The following is a 24,242-nucleotide window of genomic DNA, read 5'->3' as shown; positions in this document are numbered from 1 at the left end:
TTAATAACGAACTACACAATGTACAGGATGTATTAAAATGTTATTATAATGTACATTGAGTAATTTATACATGCCACTAAATCATCTGTTAAAAATATAAAAATAAATTTACGACAGGAACCAAACTTTATTTCAATTAAACACATCAAAAACTATACAATGTAACTAATGGAGTGTTTCCACCACTTTTTTTTTTCTTTTTTCTTACAGCTCTCACAAAGTTGTTTTCAACGTGAACATTAGTTTTTTCATTTAAATCCATTTTAGAGGAGGGGAAAAAAAAAAAAAAACCTTTAAAATTCTTAAACTCTATTGAATAAGAAACATACAAAAAACATTTAAAAAAAGATACATAACATTAATATTAACTTAATTGAAAGAAACAATTTTCAGTCAGAAACAACTGCCGTATGGAGGGAAGGTGTTATAATTCCTTGCTGGTAGAGGGAACAGGTCCAGATGATTAAGTGGTCTTGAAAAAATCATCAAGCTTCAGTTGCCTTACACCTTGGTGCTGCTTCCTTATTACTTAAAATTCTCCAAATATTCCTTATTTGGAGAATTTTGGAGATCAAAATTCTCCAAAATGTTCATAATAAGGGAGCACATCAGGGTCTGATGACGATTCAATACAATATATGTCATCATCCATATATTGTCTTATAACAATAAGAGAATTTAGGATGAGGTGCAACTGATTCTTCATCTTTGTCGTCATCATCGTCCTTTTGTTCTCCATGAAGAACATTTTCTGCAATCTTTACCTCAGAAAAAATTTGATAGCCCGGATCACCATCATTTTCGAGCCACTGTTCCACATCATTCTCAGTTGCATTTTTGTTGCCGGCCCTCAGAAGAGGGTCCTGAAAATTAGATGCCTCAAAGCCCATTTCAGGTTCCACATTGTACAACAACTTTCCACACAGCTGCAAAGTAGAAGGGAGCAGATCTGATGTTATATGCATGTAAATTTTGCAGTGTTCTGGTGCCTCTTTTATCTTCTTCTGTGTCTTTTGTTTCTTCCAAAATAACCATCACATCTTCCAAAAACTTCTTCTTATACAACCTCTTAACATGCAACAATTACACCCTGATCAATTGACTGTATCAGTGAAGTAGTGTTAGGAGGCAGAAAAACACATTTAATTCTCCCATCCCTGCTAACTAACCTCTCAGCATTAGGGTGAGCAGGTGCATTATCTAGTAGTAAAACAGCCTTTATTTCATGAGAAGGAATTTTCAGCACATCAGTCTGAGAGCATCGCATATCAGGAATAAAATGGTTAAAGAACCAGTCACAGAAAATATCCATTGTAAACTAGGCATTTTTTGAGTGGGAATATATCACTGGTAACTGGTTCATTAAATCCTTTAAAGCACGAGGTTTTTTTGCATTACCAACTACCACAGGCTTAAGCCAATGCAAGCCATCAGCATTTGAAAAAAAAATAAAACTGAAATTTGCTTCTTATTTAGCTTACGACCAGGGGTGTTTGTTTCATGCTTGTAAGCCTGGATATTTTCAGAAGCAGCACGATAAATGATAGAAAAAAAGCCCAGTCTCATCAGCATTACAAAGCTATGATAAAATGAGGCCCTCATTTTTAATGAGGTCATTTAGATATTTTCTGAAAGCCTCAACTTGTTTTCCTCTGCACCTAAAGATTCACCACAGGTTCTTTTATTAGCAATGCCTTGAGTCTTTCAAAAACGCCACAGCCATCCATCGCTCCCCTGAAATTTTAGGCCCATGCTATTTGCGAATTAAAAAAAAAAAAAAAGTTCTAAATTTTTCCTTTAGGAGAGAAATTTTTTGTCCATTAAATCGAGGGCTTACTGTATTGTAATTATGGTTTTACTGATTTTGTGGCTTTGACTGCTCATCATAAGTTCTCTGCCACATGAGTTCGTGACAGCCAGAATTAATCACATCTCTAGCTCTCTCCTTTAATCCACAATATCTGTCAGCCTCTTATTGAATCATCCAACATTCCAATTCTTTCTTCCTTCCACTCTCTTGCCCATCACTTTCCCCTTCAATTACATTTCTTAAACCTCGGTACATGTCCAACCCAATTTCTTTACCTTGCATGTCTCCTCATTTCTAACTGTTTCGCCATTTCAAGCCTCTTCCACACTCATATCTCAAAAGCCTCAATTTTTCTAACCCTTTTTCTTTAGTGCCCATATTCAGCCCCATAATGCATGACACACCATACAAAACATTTAACCTTTTTCTTACTTTGATATCTATACTCTGTAAATATCTGCTTCCCCTTCTCAAAAATTTAGCAGTTTTAGTATCTTACCTATGGTAACCCTAGTTCCAATTTTCTGATTATTTGTGCTAACACTTGTTAGCAGACTGCCAAGATTGCCTTCTCTCTGGATACAGCTTCTGGGCTATATCCAGGAAATGTATCCAGGATATAACCTCCAGCTCAGTATATCCAAGAGAATTACAATTATCATTTTGCTGTAGGCTTTGGCATAATCTTGTCCATAGAAAAGCTCATAGCTAAGATCAAGAATTTTGGTAGTCTTGTTATGGAACTGGTATGGCTTTTCATGCATGTGCTTCAAAAATGTATTTTTGAAAGGTTTTTTTTTTTTTTTTTACATAAAAATTATGTTGATATTTTATAGGAATTTTAGTTAGCAGCTTCATATGTATTGTAAACTATATTTTGTGATTAATTAATTGATTAACTCAAATTCTAATTTACAGATAATCCCTTCCCCTCATAATTTCTGGATACTTACTGACAAATTTTTGTTGATATTTTAATTGTTTCCTGGCGCAGTATAACCTTAGTTGTTTTTGTGCCAATAAAACCAAAATCAAACTGACAAATTCAGTAAGAATCCAGAAATTTAACTAAATTGTATATTTTAGTGTTGAGAGTTCTTGAAGACAGTTTATTCTTCTTAAATCTCTCATACTCTGATCTATAAATAATGTCAAGTGTTTTTTCTCTGAATATATTTCATAAGAATCACCACAATGTCCTTTCTGAACTGTAAATTTTTTTCCATCTTCTTATGATATTATTTGAAGCTTTGTAAAGTTTTAGTCAACCTTTTATTTTTAATAATTTTTAAAAATGCTTACATTTTATACATTATTACCATATTAATTTGTACTAAGTGTCACTATAAGATTACTACAGCAGGCCCCCGTTATAACACGGTTCGCTTTACGCTGATTCGCTATTCTTAGATTATAACCCATATCTGACTATAACGCTGTCACAGATCACTATAATGCTCTTTTACAGATTGCACTTTTGGTATATTTAACGAAATCGTTTCATTTGTTGGAGTCGATAGCTTGAAAATGAATACCAAAACAGCATTAAAACGTTTCCCACGCAGACTTGAGAAATTTTCTCGCACGCTAATTTAATTGCAGTACAGTGACTTGTTACGTAGTTCCGAGATCAACATTTTAAAAAATGACCAAGTATATTGCTTGTAATATTTGCTTTATATGCATTTATCTGAAATCTAGTCATCACTCAGTACCGTATTAGACATCGTGCGAAACGGACAGTTTACTTGAACATTGTATCATAATTAATGCAACCAACGCAGTTACATTTTCGAAGAGTTAATAATGGCCGATAAGAATGAAAAAGCAACAACGTCTGAGCACAGTACAAAGACTATAAATGTAAGAAAAAGACTGAATTTGAAAATTAAATTAGACGTTTTGAAGCAAATCGATTCCGGTCAAAGACAAGTGGATGTGTGCCATAATTTAGGACTTGCAAGTTTAACTGTAAGAACAATTATAATAAAAAAAATAAAGAATTAATTTTAGCAGTGGGAAAGATAGCTGTTCCACTGCAAGCAACTAGGGCTAGGCCGACTATTAGGATTGAAATGAAAAGACTTAACTAATTTTATTGAAGATAATATCCAATGCAGAATTCAGTTAAGTTAAATATTATTAAAAAAAAAAAAAAGAGAGAGATTAGCCAATATGATGATCTGAAGAAAACTCACCTAAAAAAAAAAAAAAAAAAAAAAAATGTGGAACCATTTAAAACTAGTAAGGGCTGGTTGAATAGATTTAAAATCCAGGGAGAAGCCGCAAGTGCAGATTAAGGAGCCAAAACTTTCAAAAGAGAATTTGTTAAAATTATTGAAGAGGGGTATTATGTGTTATACTTCTCAACAAGTTTTTAACATAGATGAAGCAGGACTTTTGTGGAAACAAATGCCTAAAAGAAGTTTCATATTGAAAGAAGAAAAAACATCCCAGGTTTCAAAGCGGCGAAGGATCGGTTGACTTTATTGTTGGGTGGTAACGCTGCAGGGGATTTAAAATTAATACCCCTTTTAGTTTATTTTGAAGGGGGCCAAAGTTCAACCCAAAATCGGCACATTTTTCTTGATTAAATTCATCAATTAAATTAAATCAATTTATATCAATTAAATTCATGATTTTAATTGCAATTTTAAGTTTAATTTTAATACACAAGTAGTTACCACATAATTATATACGTATGTAATGCGGAATATTTTATATGTACAAATATTTGAATATTAAATATTTTGACTGACATTTGTGCATCTTTTCACTACCATTTATTATTGATTAGGAAATATCCTATGGCACTGACCGCAACTCACAAATACACGTTACAGTATGGGAATGTGGTGCTCGGTTAGCGTGGATTCACTTAGCGCTCGGTTTTTACAGAACGAATTATCAGCATTAAGCGGGGGTCACCTGTACTTATATTTATTAGTTCAATATGTTTATTGAACTAATAACATAATTATTATGTTATTATGTTAAAAACATAATTATCAATAATTATTGTTTCAGCCTTTCCTTTTTTTTACTGGGAATGTGCATTCATTTGTTAAGTAAGGCACTTTCTGTAGATGAATTTAAGAAATAAATTAAAAAAATAAAATAAAATTTTTACATAAAAATTATGTTGAAAATTTATATGAAATTTTAGTTAGCAGCTTCATATGTATTGTAAACTATATTTTGTGATTAATAAATTGACTAACTCAAATTCTAATTTACAGATAATCCCTTCATACAGATACACATTTACAGATTTACAGATAATCCCTCATTTCTGGATTCTTACTGACAAATTCAATATTGGATAGAAAATCAAACAAAAAAACAAGTTTGCTTACTATAAAAGCAAAAGCATTAGCAATATTTTATTACGTAATAGTCGTAATAAAATACTTGCGTATTTTATTACGATTATTTATTGTGTTTGGTAATGTTTTGGTTACAAATGTGTGTTCAATCTTGGGTGGTCGGCACCTAACCCTATTTTTCCCATAGGGCCTGTTGTTTATATTGCATGAGGGTTTCTAGGAACACACACAACTATCGTGCTATACGAGAACTGACTGTATAGCTAAAAATTGGAGAAGCAAAAATTATTCATTTGAATTTGATGAAATGTATAAATTCTCATAAAAAATATCCTGAACGAAATAAGAGAATCTATTTTTCACACGTTAATTGTAGATGAAAGTACTGATATTTCAGTACAAAAAGTATTAATTTTGTATTTTAAATTGAGTGAAAAATGAAATATATTACTAAACAGTATTTGGAGGGTATTTTGAAGCTTACAAACTGTGACAGTATGTCCATTTTAGAAAATATAATTTTTTTGCGACGAATATAATCTTGATATTCAAAAGATGGTAATGTTCATGTCAGATGGAGCGAAAAATGGAGTAGAAGCAATTCTCAAAAAGGAAATATTACATCTATCTGAACAACACTGTGTTGCACACCGAGAAGATTTACGATTGGATGACGTGTTAAAAAAAAAAAAATGTATCTATTATGTAAGATATAGAGAAGTTGCTTAGAACTGTATACACAATGTTTAGCAGGTCTAGCATAAAAAAAAAGGAAAATTAGAAGAACTAGTCCAGGTTACAGAACACTACGTTGTATCTTTTAGACCATTAAATGAAGTCAGATGGTTATCCAGACATTTTGCAGTTGATGCTTCAGTAAAAAATTATGAAATGTTAATCGAATATTACAATGAGTAGGTTAATGAATGTAATGATCCTATTAGTAAATACTGTTTACAAATTTTGACAAATTCAAAATATCATGTGGCATTAATTGCACTCAATGATGTATTAGGAGAGCTTGCATCACTTTGCAAATATCTACAAAAAAGTTGTTTAAACATGATTGATGCATATCAATATGTTAAAGCTAAAATAAACAAATTAAGAAGCCAATATCTTGGAAAAAATATTTTCTGGAGCGAAAATGTGAAAGTATTATCAAAAATTCAAAGTGATGTTCACACTGCAGCTATAATTTGCTTTATCAAATGTGTATGCGATTACTTAGATAACATATTTGCTGATTATGAATTAAATGATTGGAAAGTATTTGATATTAATGCTATCACAAATGAAAGCAATAATTTTGACTTTGGGAAACAAAAATATTCACGATTTATTACAAATAACGAGAGTGATGTTATTTCTAAAATATCAGAATAATATTCAGAATTAAAATTTATAATTGCCGAAAAAACTAAAACTGGAACATTTAACACTTTCAGTGACCTAAATTTCGTACTTACAAATTTAGAGTTTTGTAACACATCCATTCTCTGTGATATGGGAACATTTCAAGCATTAACTTCAGACTGCGAGCGAGGATTTAGCACTATGAATTCAATTAAAACAAAAAATCGAAATAGAATACATGAAGATCATTTAAGTGACCTTATGACAATCAAACTGAATTTAGCTAATGGTGCAACAATAAATGTAGATGATGTCTACAAAGTATGGAATCCTACAAAGAACAGAAAAGAAATAACTAACTGTAAAGTGTAAATTTATTGTTAAAATTTTTTTTATTATTATGTATGTCCCTACTTATAATTAAAACAATTTGTAAAAATATTGCACATATTTAATCTTGTCTGAAAATTTTTTACTTAGGTGCATTTCTGCACCACACAGCTATAAGAAAAATTAAAGGGAACATTGCTCTCAAGGAAATTAATATGAGAGGCCCATCAAACTCTCAGCTGCCTAACTCAATGCCAGAGCTCACTCCTGTGCATCAGGCAACACAGCAGCAATCTCCAAGTCAGAACACGCTGGGCCCACAGGAACTAGTTATTGTTGGTGACTATTGTCAGGGAAATGGGGAATATATTATGCAACAAGGATAGGTATAACAGGACCAGCGTATGCCCACCAGGGGAAAAAGTTGACGTTACAGAGCAGATATCTTTTATGGGCACAATAGGTGATATTGTTGTACATGTTGGAACTAATAACCGTAAGAGATCTGTAGATTTAATTGACAAGTACATGTGAATGTTGAAAAAAAAGTTGCAAGCTAGGATTGAATTTGAAAGTGTCTCCAATTCTGCCCAGACCCTATACGAGAGAGTATATGATGAGAGCCTTGTTAATCAATTCAGCCCTGGAGAGATTGTGCAAGGCTCATGGAGTAGAATTTTGTTCAGTGTGCTAGAATGTTTGCTATAACGTTACTCATTCTAGCAACTCTGCTTACTAAGAGGAGAGACTGCTTCTACGGGGATGGGATACACATAAATATAAATGGTGCAAGAATATTTGCTGATGCTATAGAGGCAGTGTTAGGTGGGTCGGAAAACTGCTAGTTTGGGAGGATTCACAGAATAAAACATTAACAGTAGCCGCAGGCAGAGGCAAAAGCGATTCTTGCACTGCTTCTATTGAAATGGACAGCAGCCTAGAGAGCAAGGTACTGGGGATTTCAAGAGCTGCTGGGAGACATAATGGAACAAGTAAATACGTGGGCTGTGTTATGGTAACTAAGAGTAAGAACAGGTGCATGTATACTTGCATGTACACCAATGCTAGACATATAGTAAATAAATTTGATGAATTTGAAGTGCTGATCAATGCATGAAAGGCAGATATTGGGATATCAGAGACATGGTATCACACAGATATAAGCAGTGCAGAATTGGAATTTGGGGAGTATAATGTGTACAGAAAGGGTAGGAAGGGAGGAGGGGTTATGCTGTTAGTTAAGAAACAAAATCTAAGGAAATGCATCAGTTGACATGGGTGGACAGTGCAATGTTCAGTCAGTTTGGTGTGACATAAACACTGGGAAAGGGAAAATGAGAGTAGGAGTGTGTTATAGGCCTAATGACTCTGATGAGTACAATGAACAATTGTGCAGAGAAACAGAGTGGGCCAGTAATTCAGAATGTCTTGTAATGGGGGATTTTCCAGATATTGACTTGAACTTGTGGATTGGTCACTTGCACACCAGCAAGACTTTTGTGGATTTCTTGGAGGATTGTTTTAGAATTAGAATTAGTAGAAGCATACGATACAAAAAGGCAAGCTTATGCAGCAGCAGCCAAAAAACCCTTCCATTTCACCCCTCCATTCGTTTCAAATGCCTGCCCAGCTCAGCCTTAAATTTATTTAGGCTATCAACTTCCACAACAAAAGATGGAAGTCTGTTCCAGAAATCAAACATCCACTGGCTAAAGGCAAATTTCTGCATATCTATTCTACAACTGTCTTTCCTCAATTTGAATCTATGCCTCCTCAGGTTCTTAATATGAGGAAGAATCCCATCAGCATTCAGCTTGCTGAAAATATGTAAGGCCTTATACATCTCAATCAGCTCACCTCGCAGGTGCCTACTCTCCAGGTGCAGAAATTTGCAGACCTCAAGCCTTTCTTGGTAAGAGCATCCCTTTGTTCCCCTCATCAATCTTGTTGCCCTTCTTTGTACTCATTCTAGCAAATCTACATCCTTCCTAAAATGAGGCCTGACCATTGCCTTGTACAACAGGATAATCATCTCCCTGTCTCTGCTAGCAAAATTCCTATATATCATTTACAAGACTCCATGACCTGCCTTGGCAGCCTGCTCTGCAAACTTCATATTTGACTGCACAATTACCCCCACGTCTTTTTCACTTTCACATTAACAAATGGCAAGTACTCATATGCAGTACTTGCCATTTGTCAATGTTAAACTTCAGTTGCCACTTCTTGGCCCATTTGCCTAACATGTCTAGATCCAGTTGGAGTACTATACTGACTTTACTGTCGTTAGCAACCCTACCAACCTTTGTATCATCTGCAAACTTGGACATTAATCCTGATATACCTTCAACAATATCATTGATGAATACACAAAACAACAATGGGCCAAGCACCGAACCCTGGGGAACTCCGCTAATAACATTTGTCCATGAAGAGCAGTGTCCATTGATTAGCACTCTGTCATCTCCCACTCAACCATCCCTGTATCCATTGTAGCAACTTACCCTTAATGCCACACCTCTCTAATTTGTACAGCTGTCTTCCATGTGCAACAGTATCAAAAGCTTTCCTGAAATCCAAGTATATGATATCAAAATTCTTTTTGACATTCAGTTCCTTTGTGACCACATCATAGTATCCAATCAAATTGGTCAGACAGGACCTCCCTTTTAACAAACCCATGCTGTGTCTTAATTATTACTGAAGTCTTGTCTAGATGATCCTGCAATGCTTTTTTTTTTTTTACCAGTGACTCCATTATTTACTCCGGAACACAAGTTAAACTAACAGGTCTATAGTTACTTGTGTCACCTTTTGAACCCCATTTGTGAATTGGTGATAAATTTGCACACATCCAGTCCATAGGGACCTCCCACGAGACCAAGGAAGCTCTCATAATTATGGCTAAGGGTTTGCTTGCTTCCTTTAATATTGCTGGATAGCCCCCCATCCACCTCAGGTGCCTTCCTTATGCTTAACTTCAACAATTTCTCCTCCACTTTGCTCTCAGTTATTACAAAATCACTTAGCTCCCTGTTCGAGTTTGATAAACTTCTGGCATTCCCCTCATTTAATAACTCATCACGTGTGAATGTAGATGCAAAATACTCATTCAGTTTATCAGCTATATGAACATGATCATCAATAGTCAACCCATCTACCGTTAAGTGGACCAATCTGATTCATCCCTTTCCCTCTAGAGTTTACCTAAGTAAAGAACTCTTTGCTGTTTTTATTTGCATCCTTTGCCAAAGATTTTTCATAATATGCCTTCGCCTGCCTAACCTCCTTTGTGATTTGATTACAGACAAGCTCATATCTGCCATAGGCTTCTGTGCCACCTGATAATTTATATGCATCTCGTACATTTTTCTTCTCTGCTACAAGCCTCATTAATTCATCTGACATCCATTTAGGCCTGAACCTAGTAGCCTCCAAGATTAAGTCCCTGAAGACTTCCCATTTAGAATTCAACATTGGTAACAGCATCAGTTGATCCCACTGTACAGAATTTAGAAACTGTCTGAAACACCTGTAGTCACCATTACAAAAGCAAAAGTCCTTCCCTTTAGCCTTGATGGTAGTTACATCTTTAAGTAATTCCCATATCCGTACATTGTGATCACTGTCATCCAGTGGTTCCTTTATCTTCAAATTCTTAATGCATGAATAATCATTGCTGATAATCAGATCAAGAGTATTAGTTCCTCTGGTTGCCTCTCAAACATGCCACTGTAGAAAACAGTCATCCAATAAATCCAAAGTCTTGCTAGTGTGCAAGTGACCAAACCACAAGTTCCATTCAATATCTGGAAAGTTAAAATCCTCCAATATAAGACATTCTGATTTACTGGCCCACTATTTCTCTGCACAACTGCTCATTATACTCATCAGATTCATTAGGCCCATAACACACACCTACTCTGCTTTTTCCTTTCCCAGTGCTTATGTCACACCAAACAGACTCAACATTGCATTGTCCACCAACATCAATTGGATACACTTCCTTAGATTTTATGTGTTTCTTAACTAACAGCATAAACCTTCCTCCCTTCCTGTCCTGTCTATCCTTTCTGTACACATTGTACTCCCCAAATTCCAATTCTGTACTGCTTATATCTGTGTGACACCACATCTCTGATATCCCAACAATATCTGCCTTTGATGTCTTGACTAGCACTTCAAGCTCATCAAATTTATTAACTATACTCCTATCATTGGTGTACATGCATGTATACATGTACCTCTTTCTACTCTTACTTACCTTAACACAGCCCATGTATTTATTTGTTCCACTATGGCTCCCAACAGTTCTTGAAATCTCCATTGCCTTGCTTTCCATGCTTTTGCTCATTCCAATAAAAGCAGTGCAAGAATCACTTTTGCCTCTGCCTGCGCCCATTAACCTTTTATTCTGTGTATCCCCCCCAAGCTAGCAGTTTTCCGACTAACCTAACACTGCCTCGATAGCATCAACAAATATTCTTGCACCCTTTCTATTTAAGTGTACCCCATCCCTGTAGAAGCACAGACCAGGCTGAAAAAATTCTACCCCTTGAGCTTTGCACAATATCTCCAGGGCCAAATTGATTGACAAGGCTCTCATCATATACTCCCTCCTATCGTGTCTGGGCAGAATTGTAGACACTTTCCCATTCAATCCTAACTCGCGACTTTTTTTCAACGTTGACCTGTACTTCTCGAGTAAATCTGCAGATCTCTTACTCTTAATGTCATTAGTTCCAACATGTACAACAATATCACCTTTTGTGCCCTTAAAAGATGATATCTACTCTACAACATCAACTTTTTCCCCTGGTAGACATACTCTGGTCCTGTTTCACCTATCCTTCTTGCATAGTATATTCCCCGTCTCCCTGACAATAGTCAACAATTGGGACCAGTGCATTCTGCCTTGGAATTGCCTCTGTGTTGCCTGATGCACAAGAGTGAGCACTGCCGTTGAGCTGGGCAGCTGAGAGCTTGATGAGTCCCCTCATTAATTTCTTTGAGGACATTTACCCTACACCTCAAGCTCTCATAGACACCGATCAGAACACTGAGTTGGCACCTAATGTCTTGACACTAGGCATCTAGCACACACAAAGACATCCTCCATGGCTAGATCATGTCTCGTTTTAGAAAGTTCAACAAACATTACACATTTTGCACATTTTTTGAGACTGTGATGCATTGGAGAATCGCCCCCTTTGTTTCTCCTGAGTCACAGTGCTCTCGCTAGTCTGTGATTTTTGCTTCGCAGCTCTAATCTGGGTCATGATTTTCGTTTAAATACAGTTTAATTAACAATGGAATTTACTAAGATTAATAAATATTTCTGATTAATTGATAATATTATACTAAGTTAACATATTCCTAATACAGTGCTCCGTATTACGTTATCTAGTTTTATGTTATACCTTACGCTATCAGTTCAAGATATACACGTTGCGCTATTTCTTATCGATTACAATATGGTGGCTTGTTCAACAATATTGGCGCCAACACTGGGAGTCGCAACTTCTGAAAATCACTAGTTAAATTTAAAATAAGAAGCTAACAAACGCTACTAAACCTATTTAATATCTTTGTAAAACACAATGTATGTTAATTAACGAAGAATACGGTAAAAGTATCAAAATACTTATCCCTTTACAACAGCCAAAAATCCACCGACTGTTCTCTTCCGCGACCAGAGTGCCCTCAGTTACAGCAACATGTTCGAGGGGTAACCAGAGGGGGTAATACTCTTCATCTCGTTATCAGCAGTGATGACTCATGCATTAGGAATTTGCAGATAAAGGAACCACTAGGTGACAATGATCACAGTGTACTGATGCGGGATTTATTAGAGATGTAACTACCATCGAGGGTAAAGGGAAGGGTTTTTGTTAAGGTAACTACAGTGGTCTCAGGCAGTTTTTGAATTCTATACAGTGGGATCAACTGATGATGTTAAAAGCAGCGAATTCTAAATGGGAGGTGTTCAGGAAATTAAATCTTGGAAGCTACTAGGCTTTTCATACCAACTAAGAAATACTGTTCAAGATTTAGGCTTAAATGAATGTCAGATGAACTAATGAGGCTTGTGGCAGAGGGAAAAAATGTGTGGAATGCATATAAATTGCAGATGACACAAAAGCCTATGGCAGATATAAGCTAGTCTGTAATCAAGTCACAAAGGAGTTTAGGCAACTGAAGGCTGATTACGAGAAATCCTTGGCAAAGGATGCAAAGAAAAGCAACCAAGACTCCTTTACTTATGTAAACTCTAGAAGGAAGGGGTTGAATCAGATTGGTCCACTTGATGTTTGTACTTCCACTGTTGATGATCCTGCTCAGATAGCTGACAAACTGAATCTGTATTTTGCATCTACATTCACACGTGAGGAATTCTGTAGGGAAGGAGAGGACAGAAGTTTACTAAACTCTAAAAGGGAGCTAAATAAGTTTGTAATAACGAAGAGCAAAGTGGAGGAGAAATTGAAGTTAAACATAAAAAAGGCACCTGGGGACAGATGGAATCTATCCAGGATTAAAGGAGGCAGTGAGGTAAGTAAGCAAACCCTTAGCTTCAAGGGCAGTCCCCACGGCCTGGATGTGTGCAAATGTATCAATTCACAAAGGGGGTTCAAAGGGTGATGCAAATAATTATAGTCCTGTTAGTTTAACTTCTGTTCTAGGGAAAATAATGGAGTCACTGGTTAAAAAAGTGATGCAGGATCACCTAGATAAGACTGCAATAATAGTTCAGACACAGCATGGGTTTGTTTAGGGGAAGTCTTGTCTGACAAATTTGATTGGATACTAATGATGTGATCACAAAGGAACTGAATGCAAAAAATAAATTTTGATAGCATATACTTGGATTTCAGGAAAACTTTTGATACTGTTGCCATGGAAGACTGCTGTATAAATTGGAGCAGTATGGTATTAAAGGCAAGTTGCTGCAATGGATAAAGGGATGGTTGAGTGGGGAAACGATGGAGAGCAGTAATAAATGGACACTGCTGTACATAGACTAATGTTATTAGTGGAGTCCCCCAGGATTCGGTGCTGGGCCCACTGTTTTGTGTATTTATGAATGATATCGATGAAGGTATATCAGGCTTAATTTCCAAGTTTGCAGATACAAAGGTTGGCAGGGTTGTTAATGATAGTAAGACTGTATGCTACTGCAACAGGATCTAGAAAACTTAGGTAGATGGGCTGAGAAATGGCAACTGAAGTTTAATATTGACAAATGCAAGGTACTGCATATGGGTAGCAGTAACTCAAGAGAAACGTACCAACCGTGTGGTACTACACTCAGGAGGTGGAGAATGAAAAAGACCTTGGGGTAATTGTGCAGTCAGATATGAAGTTCTCTGAGCAGTGCAGACAAGCTGCCAGAGAAAGGCATGGAGTTTTGTCAATGATATATAGGAATTTTGCTAGCAGAGACAAGGAGGTGATTATACCTTTGTATAAGGCAATGGTCAGGCCACATCTTGAGTACTGCGTACGGGTCTGAAGGCCTCATTTTAGGAAGGATGTAGAGTTGCTAGAACAAGTACAGAGAAAGGAAACAAAGATTGGTGAGAGGAACAAAGGAGTTCTTTTAACAGGAGAGGCTTAAATTCTGTAAGTTGCAGCATCTGGACACTAGGCACCTGCAAGGTGATCGGATTGAGGTGTACAAGGCCTTGAATGGTTTTTGAGCAGGCTCAATGCTGATGGGATACTTCCACTTGCGGAGATTAAGAACCTGAAGGGGCATAGATTCAAACTGAGGAAAGACAGTTGTAGAGTGGATGTGCAGAAGTTTGCCTTTAGCCAGTAATAGTTGATTGCTGGAACAGACTTCCATGTGTTGTTGTGGAAGTTGATAGCTTCAATAAAATGAAGGCTGAACTAGACAAACATTTGGAGTGACCGGATGGGTGAAATGGGAAGTGGTTTTTTTTTTGGCTGATGCTCGCTTTCTTGCATCATATGCCTCAACTAATACTAATATTTCCGATAGAATTTCTTGTTTGACTATTTTAAAAGCTCCTAGATTATTTTCCTTTTCAACCATGTTGAACATATTATATCCAATTAATAATTTGTAAAAATTAAGAGCTGCAAGGCTCAATAACTTCTACAATTTTTCAATATATTAAAAAAAGAGTAAGAGATTACCTCAGTCTTTTTCGTAGAATGCTTCCAGTTAATGCTCTCCCCCAAATGTAATGAATAAAATAAGATTAAAAAACAGATAAAAAAATGATTTAATGAATTTCCTCACTCATAAAGATACGACCAATTCAATGCACAATGGAACTGAAAGCTGGGAGTCCCAACCCGACCCCGAAAACAGCTGTGGATTTCATTTAATTTGAGTGTTCATCCAAATTTTAACTGTGATTTTAATCTTTTTAATCATGATTTATTTTTATTTTTAATAGTGATTTTAAATTATTTATTATTGGAAGTGGTTTTTCCAATTTTAATTATTTATTCTGACACAATGTCTTCTCACACACTCATGGTCTTGCCGTGGTGGTTTGATGTGTTTTGGGGTCGGGTTGGTGCTCTTGGCTTTCGATTCCGTTGCACGTCGAATCGTTCTTATCTCTATGAGTGAACAAATTCATTAAATCATTTTTTTATCCGTTTATTCATCTTATTTTACTCGTTACTTTTAGAGAGCATTGACTGGAAGCATTCTACGAAAAAGATTGAGGTAATCTCTTACTCTTTTTTTTAATATATCCAGTTAATAATTTAACCTGGGATTACTGTTGCCCAGAATTAGAACCTTGCATTTAGATTGAAGGCTTAACATCTCTTTATAGACAAACTATATAATTTACTAAAGCTTGTTTCAGCAGCACAAACACTGGTCATTAGTATTAATAAATCCCATCTCAATAGTGTAGGAACTTGATGACATTGAACTTAATACTCTCACTGACATCTTTAATATACATAGACATTAAATTAATCCCAGTGTTTGCAGAACTTTAGCCCAGTTAGTTACACGCCTCAAGTTACACTATGAGATATGTTTGGTAACAGAACAATCTCTTTCATGTTATGTTAATTATAGACTGAATATAACAAAAATTGTCTTTTAGCTAAAACATTAACTGTTGAAACATAAGATCTCTGGAGCTAGAGGACTTATGTAAGTTTAAGGAAAGACTGGGCAGATAATGGGATGAAATAGGACAATAAGGATATAGATTTTTCTTAAAAGTGTGATGCTAAACAAGCCTAGATTCCTTATGCCATTTGGTCTTTATTAATACTTATATTAATGCCATGCCACATAAAACTTCTGACTTACCAGCAGCTCTATAAACAAGAGACTTCATTGCTTCTACTTCAGTAATCATTTCTGCTAGTTTAAAATGAATTACTTGGTTGTTTATGATAGGTTTTCCAAAAGCTTTTCTTTGCATACAATATTCTATTGTCTGTGACAGGACTTTTGATAGCTGCTTTACAACTGAAAAAAAAAATAATAATAATAAATAAAAACAAACTGGTAACACCTTTTAACAAAATCATAATCACAGTAATACAAAATTACATTATTTATTAAATAACAATATACAACTATATTCAGTTGTTTTTCTGGACAGCATACAGTAGCATAAAAATTTAATCCATGCAGTACTCTTTATGTACTCTAAAATACACCAAAATTCTAGTTCTGCTGTCCTATCAGTATCCACATTAATGAAAAAAAGCTTGAATGGCAGTTAAGAGGGCAAATCATGAATTAAGAAGAAATGTGAAGCATTTCTTATATTTTTCAGATACATGAACCGTGTGGCTGTGTTCTTATTTAATTTTTTTTTACTGTATTTTACAATTTATATGTCATAATATCTCTGGTTTTTTTTATTATATTTTCTTTTAGACACTGCTTTGAGATGTGAAGTAAATACTTGTTCCATGTGGTATTCTACATGTCAGAGGCAAGGCTAAGTCAGTAAAGAAGTTTTATACTTTTTATTACAATAAAGAAAAATATAGAGCTACAGTTCAATATTAAGAAGAATTATGACACCAATAACACCAGTTTCACTGCTGATGTGACCCCATTGTTTTTGAGGAAATGTTTCCTCCAAGATTAAGATGATAAAACAGATGGAAATCTGGTAATAAAATTGGGGATAATGGGGGGGGGGGATAAAGTGTTCTGTTCAGTCTGTTCCAATCAATCTACTGTCAACTACAAAGTTGTCATTGTGCATTACTGCAAAATGACTATCAGCAAGAATTTGATGCCATTTCTTCTTAATGGTATTTTTCAATGTCTTTACAGTCAGACAATATGTTTGAACAAACTTATCCTGCCAGTGCTATCACCAGTTTCGCTAAAGTGTTGATAAAGGAGTTTTGCCTTTTCGCGAATGATGAGTGAACTTAACAGAATTTTATTTTGAGTTCGGTCCACAGATTTGAAGCTTTTTCCATTTTTCTAATTTAACATCACGAGTTACAGAGCAAATTTTTGAAACAATTAGCGCGTTTTCATGGACACTATGGCGGATTTTTTCTTCCGATTTCTTGATTGATCGTACTGTTGACTCATTGATTTTATAATGTTTTGCCACTGAGGAGACACTTTCACCATTAGAAATTTTATCTAATAACTCAATTTTATTCGCTAATGTCATCACCTTCTTTGATCTTTTCACATTTCCCTTGTTATTAGTAGACATATTTTTGTACGGGTTAGAAAGAACTTGTCCACAATAAAGTCACTTTCTTCCATTAACACACTCGAAAAAGTCTGTTTTACACTGCAAAACGGTAGGTTTATCACTTTTGTAAGCATATCAATTTATTCAATTTATAAGCATATAAATTAAAAGCAAATGACGAAACCTTCCATGACAAGCGCATAACACATACTGAACAAGGATTAGCGAGAAACATCCAACGCTCGCGATTTTGTCACCCCTCTCTCCCCTCACCCACTGAGCACTGTTTTGACCAGGAAAGATAATTTTAGCCACGCCCATGTTTTTTTATGGCAGAAAATGTTCACGGCGCTTTAAAATTCACATTTTTTTTTAGGTTTCATTTTATATTAAATCAGCAACCGCGAATAGCGGGGGTTTACTGTAATTACTGCCAAGGGCAAACAAAAGGAGTTTATTTTGCAAAAGGTAATTATAATGGGCTCAGACATTTTTAAAAAAACTCTTTTCACTGGGACCAACTGATGTTAAAAAATACCAAATGGGAAGTGTCCAGAGAGATCAATAAGTGTTTTATACCAACTAACTGTTCAAGCTTTAGACCAAAATGGATGTCAAATGAATTGATAGGCTTGGTAGCAGGGAATAAAAATGCATGTTATGATTATAAATTGTTCCTAGGGATACACAATCCTACAAGTGCAAATCAGTATGTAATCAAGTTACTTTGGGGGGGAGACGATTTGGTAGACTAGGAGAGATTATGACTAAGAATGCAAAGGAAAGCAGCAGCAAAGATATTTTTGCAAATGTTAACAATAGAAGAAAAGGAAAAAATCACATTGGTCTACTGGACAAGAATGGCATAACTGTTGATTCTGTACAAATTTCTAATAAACCGAATTTATACTTTGCACTCACACGAGTGTTTTTAGGGACAAGGTTAACAAAAGTCTATCTAATACTGATCAGGAGTTAAATGATTTTATAATAACAGAAAGTAAGGCAAAAGAGAAATTTCTGTGGCTAAAAGTGAATAAGGCATCTGGGGCCAATGGATATATCCAATTATATTAAAAGAAGCTACAAAAGAGGTAATTAAACCTTTAGCCATAATAATGACATTACTTTCGATTCAGGAAAGTACAGTAATACCCCGAAGTTATGCGATAGGTGGGTCCGACAAAAATCGCTTAAGTCGAATTTGCGTAAGTCGGGGTACAACTTTGCATATAAATACATAAATTTGTTTAATTGGGACCAAGGACTAACAAAAACACTAGTTTAGAAGAAAAATATTTAATAAAATTGCAGTTATTTATACATATTAATACAAAATATGTATTAAAAAATGAGTTAAGTAAAAAGTTATTTCGATATCGATGGCTTCATAAAATCTAACAAATTCGTCTGACGACACAGTGCCTTCTTTTTTTCATGCAGAATTTCTTCGTAGCAAGCTAATAATTTTTTTATTCCTTGCTTTGTAGTTATAACGCGTTCTTCATTGGAGTCTATGTGTTCTAAAATTTTTAAGCCCTTTTCAATTGAGACCTTCTGTCAAGCTTGCAACTGTCATGTGCTTTTCTGGTGGAACTGGGTCTGAGTGTCGGATACTTCAGTGACGTTTTGGTCACGCATCTCTATGAGCTCATTCATTGTCAGCTCCTGACTATGTGAATCCAACAGCTCGTTGACATCATCACCATTGACTTCCAAATCTAATTGCCTAGCAAGATTAACAACTTCTATCACATGAGCGACATGATCAGTTTCTGGCGTTTTTGTCTCGTTTTTGAAAAAAAAATGGACAAAGTTTCTTCCAGACACCAATGTTTTTTTGTGAATTTCATCCCAAGATTCTTCAATGATTCTTACGGCATCTAAAACATTGAATTGTTTCCAAAAGTCTTTAACAGATATCTCAGTATTTTGTCTCATAGCTTCATTCAGATGTGCAAACGAACACCTCGTGTAGTAAGCCTTGAATGTTTTGATGACTCCCTGGTCCATCGGTTGAAGCAAGCTGGTTGTGTTTGGAGGCAAAAACAGAACTTTCACACATGGGTCGAAATTAATTAGGGTGGCAGGAGGATGACCGGGTGCATTGTCAATAAGAAGCATCACTTTAAATGGAATCTGTTTAGACTTGCAATAACGTTCGACTTCGGGTATGAAGTGGTGACCAAACCAGTCCTCAAAAACGGAAGCTGTCACTCAAGCTTTATGATTTGACTTCCAAATCACTGGTAAGCTAATTTTAGATTTACACCAAACGAAAAAATCAAGAACCACGTAACTCCGAGTTCGGGTAAGTCGGGGTAGCATAAGTCGGGGTATTACTGTACCTGCAGATTGGAGATGAATAAAAGTCTCTCTTTAAGATGACAAGGGGTGATCTTAAAAGGTGGAGTGGGTAACTACAGATCTGCAGTTAAATCTCTGTAATGGGAGAAATGATGCAATTAACAGTTAAAGAATAATAGAAGTAATAGAAGTTCATCTTGTATAGAAGTGGAGCAATAGGGTAGTCACAGCACGCATTTATTGAAGGGAGATCACGTCCCACCAATCTGATTATCTGCTATGAGATTGTCACAAAGGAACCAGATACAAAAAATAATTTTGGCTTCCTATACTTAGATTTCAGTAAAGCCTTTGATACTGCACAAACATGTATGATTGTTGTATAAATTGGAGCAATGTGGCATTGGCAGACGTTGCTACTGTGGATAAAGGAAGGATAATTAAGTAGTAGGACACAATGGTTTTAAATGGCCACTGCTCGTGGACTGATGTGATGAGTGGATTCCACAGGGGTCAGTGTTGTGCTTTTTACTGTTTTTAATATTTATTTAACAATACTTATGGTGGGAATTTCATGTTTCATGCCTAAGTCTGCCAATGATACAAAGACAGTTATAGAGGTTAATATCCGTAATCAGAATCTGCTACTTCCAGATGATCTAGATAAAGTAATCAGATGGCTGGAAAATGGCAATTGAGGTTTAAAAGTGATAAACGAAAGTACTACACTTGCATAGCAGTATTTTCATACACTACTCTCAGGGTAGAGGAGTATAAAAATAATGTAGGGGAAATTGTATAGTATTACATGAAATTCTCTATGCAGTGCAGTGCAAACAAGCTGCTAAAATAGCAAATGGACTTCTTTTGATAATATACAGAAACTTACACAGAATATACAGAAACCAGCAAAAACAAATAGGTGATTATCCTGTTGTATAAGGCAATAATTAGACCACTTCTGGAATACCACATACAGGTTTGAATTGAAAACTCATTTTAGGAAGGACACAGATCTGCTGGAGAGGATACAGAGAAGATCAACAAGATTAGTTGGGGATGCAAAAGAATAATTTTAACAAAACAATTAAGGGTTCTGAAAATTGCACTCTCTGGAAACTAGGCATTTAAGGTGACTTAATTGAAGCATATAAAGGTTTAATACTGATGCCATCTTTACTCTTTCTGAGATGAAACATACAAGGGAGCATAAATTAAAAGAAAACATACAAGGAAGCATAAATTAGTAAAGGATGGTTTTGGCTGGTGCTCAAAGCATTGCATCTTTGCATGATGTCACAAATACTAAATTGAGAAATAACTACGAAATAAAACCTAAAAAAAAAAAATTCTTGTTAATAATAAACTACTACATTATTATAAAGATAATAAATGACAATGATTGTAGAGATATGATATTTATGATAAATTAATAATGAACTGAACAAGCTAGAGTGTATTTCAAAATGACAATTCTTAAAATATTCAATAATTTCAAGGATATTCAATTAAAAACATTAATAAAAAAACTGAAAAACATACGAAGAATACATCCACCCAATCTTTCATCATTAAATTGGATCATCTGATAAGTAAAACCTTTCCCTTCTTCTCCTATAATATTCTTTGCTGGCACACGGACATCTTCAAAGAATATTTGAGCAGTATCTGAAGAATTCATACCTATTTTGTTAATTTTAGTTCTTTGCACACCTAAGAAAAGAAATTAAACTGAATTCTAAATTGGTGTTTTTAAAAACCTTAAAATGGCCAAATGTAAGCAGAACTACAAAACTGTGAGTAGAACTATATTCACTATAAAATGAAGGTTTAAAGATATACTGTAATATTATTAATAACATTTGTCTTCTAATATATGTAGTGAAATTAGGTTTTTATATTTGAAATTAATTAGTAATTATGTTTATATACTTGTGTAATGTGATTGCAAAGAAGGTACTCTTCAAATAGTGAGGAACTCCTTTTCTGACCTGAAGGAGGAATTCCATAGGTTGCATTCAGAAACATCACAAAGAAGATTAGGCAAGTGAAGGCAGATTATGAGAAATCTTTGACAAAGGATGCTAAGAAAAACAGCAAGGACTTCTTTACTTATATAAACTCTAGAAGGAAGGGGATGAATCAAATTGGTCCACCTGATATTGATGGTTCGACTGTTGATGATCCTGATCAGGTAGCTGATAACCTGAATGAGTATTTTGCATCTACATTCACACATGAGCTGTTATTAAGCGAGGAAAATGCTAGAAGTTTATCAAACTGTAACAGGGTGCTTAATGATTTTTTAATAACTGAGAGCAAAGTGGAGGAGAAATTGTTGAATTTAAACATAAGAAAGGAACCTGGGGTGGATGGGATCCATCCAGTTATATTAAAGGAGGTGGCAAAGGAAGTCAGCAAACCCTTAGCCATAATTATGAGCATCCTTGGACTCCGCAAGTTCCCACAGACTGAAGATATGCAAATGTATCCCCAATTCACAAAGGGAGATATAAAGGTAACAAGTAATTACAGACCAGTTAGTTTAACTTCTGTTCCAGATAAAATAATGGAGTCACTGGTTAAAGATGCATTGCAGGATCATCTAGCCAAGACTACAGCAATAATTCAGACACAGCATGGGTTTATTAATGGAAATTCTTGTCTGACTAATTTTATTGGTTAGTTGGTTGGTTTTTAGGAGCATTAGCAACTAAGGCCATATTGCTCCACGATATGCGGTGGTCATTCCCTGACCTTTCCGCATCCTCCGTATTTGGTAGTGACGGGTTTGAACCCCAGTCTAATCAAGAAGTGTGTGCTACACACTGCTGCTTCCCACCTGGCTATGGAGGCACCTTAATTTTATTGGATACTATGATGGGGGTACAAAGGAACTGGATGCAAAAAATAATTTTGATATAAATATACTTGGATTTCAGGAAAGGTTTTGACACTGTTGCGCATGGAAGATTACTATAAAAATTGGAGCAATATGGTATTAAGGGTAAGTAGCTACAATGGATAAAAGGGTGATTGAGTGGGAGAAGACAGAGTGGTAATCAATGGATGCTGCTCTTCATGGACTAATGTTATTAGTGGAGTCCCACAGGGTTCGGTATTGGGCCCACTGTTGTTTTGCATATTTATCAATGATATTGATTAAGGCAGTGGTCTCAAACTGGAAGGCCGGGGGCCACATCTGGCCCCTGAATCAATTTTACATGGCCCGCGAATACATTTCAATTATATATTTGTTGTAAATATGGTGCTTATAATTTTAGAGACAGAGATATGGACTGAGCTTATGTGCACGACTGCTATTGAAGGAAAAAGAGATAGAATGAATAGGTTGGGGCTTTGTCTTTGTTACTGTATTCTTGTATGCCAGGCCACATGACTGGGGTAAGGTGGGAGAACTTCCCACGTCGATACAATCAGTAAATTTAGTTTGCCAGCCGACAGTTGGTGGTGCTTCAGTATTCTGGTGTTTCCGATTTTTTCTACTGAGTTGGTACTTCTGATATATTATTTTCCTTGAGTCAGTCACTAGTTGGTTAGCTGGATGCACAGCTGCGCAGTTCATATTGCTATATAGATGGAGACAAACTAACGTACAGCCCGTCAGCTGCTTTCAGATCGTGCATTCGGCCCGCATACAATTTGAGTTTGAGACCACTGGATTAAGGTATATCAGGCTTAATGTCAAAGTTTTCAGATGATACAAAAGATTGGAAGGGTTGTTAATGATAGTGTACTGCTGCAGCAGGATCTAGAAAATCCAGTCTCCAAATTTGGGCAGATGGGCTGAGAAGTAGAAACTGAAGTTTAACATTGACAAATGCAAAGTACTGCATATGGGTAGACGTAACCGCAGAGAAATGTACCAACTGTGTGGTACTATACTTAGGGTAGTAGAAAATGAAAAAAAACATGGGAGTGACTGTGCGGTCAAATATGAAGTTTTCTGAGCAATGCAGACAGTGATATTTTTAATGATATACAGGAATTTTACTAGAAGGGAAAATGAGGTGATTATCCCTTTGTATAAGGCAATGATCAGGCCACGGCTTGAATACTGCGTACAGGTCTGGAGGCCTCATTTTAGGAAGGATGTAGAGTTGCTTGAGCGTGTACAGAGAAGGGCAACAAGATTAGTGAGGGGAGCGAAGGGGTCCTCTTATCAAGAAAGGCTTAAGTTCTGCAAATTGCAGCGGCTGGAGACTAGACACCGGAGAGATGATCTGATTGAAGTGTATAAAGCTTTCAATGGGTTGAGCATGCTGAATTCTAATGGGACTCTTCTGCTTGCTCAGATTACAAACCTAAGGGAGCATAAATTCAAATACAGTCAGTCCTCGTATAACACGTGTTTACACTACACGAATTCGATCATACACGATTTATAAATAGAGGAACAATATCTTATAT

General features: G+C 35.6%; 1 protein-coding gene across 1 annotated transcript in view; it reads right to left on the bottom strand.

Moving 5' to 3' along the window:
* Positions 1-24,242, bottom strand: part of LOC150090853 (putative acyl-CoA dehydrogenase 6) — a 110,883-nt gene that overhangs the window by 4,329 nt on the left and 82,312 nt on the right. The window contains exons 6-7 of the mRNA XM_090380368.1: positions 21,354-21,524; positions 16,136-16,297 (exon numbers count right to left, since the gene is read on the bottom strand). Coding sequence (XP_090236494.1) covers positions 16,136-16,297; positions 21,354-21,524 — 333 coding nt within the window. The remainder of the gene's footprint in view (positions 1-16,135; positions 16,298-21,353; positions 21,525-24,242) is intronic.

This window comes from Mastigoproctus giganteus, chromosome 1 (genome assembly GCF_048544385.1).
Source record: "Mastigoproctus giganteus isolate SK-2022 chromosome 1, ASM4854438v1, whole genome shotgun sequence".
Classification (NCBI taxonomy): Eukaryota; Metazoa; Arthropoda; class Arachnida; order Uropygi; family Thelyphonidae; genus Mastigoproctus; species Mastigoproctus giganteus.
This window is presented reverse-complemented; position numbering and strand designations above follow the sequence as displayed.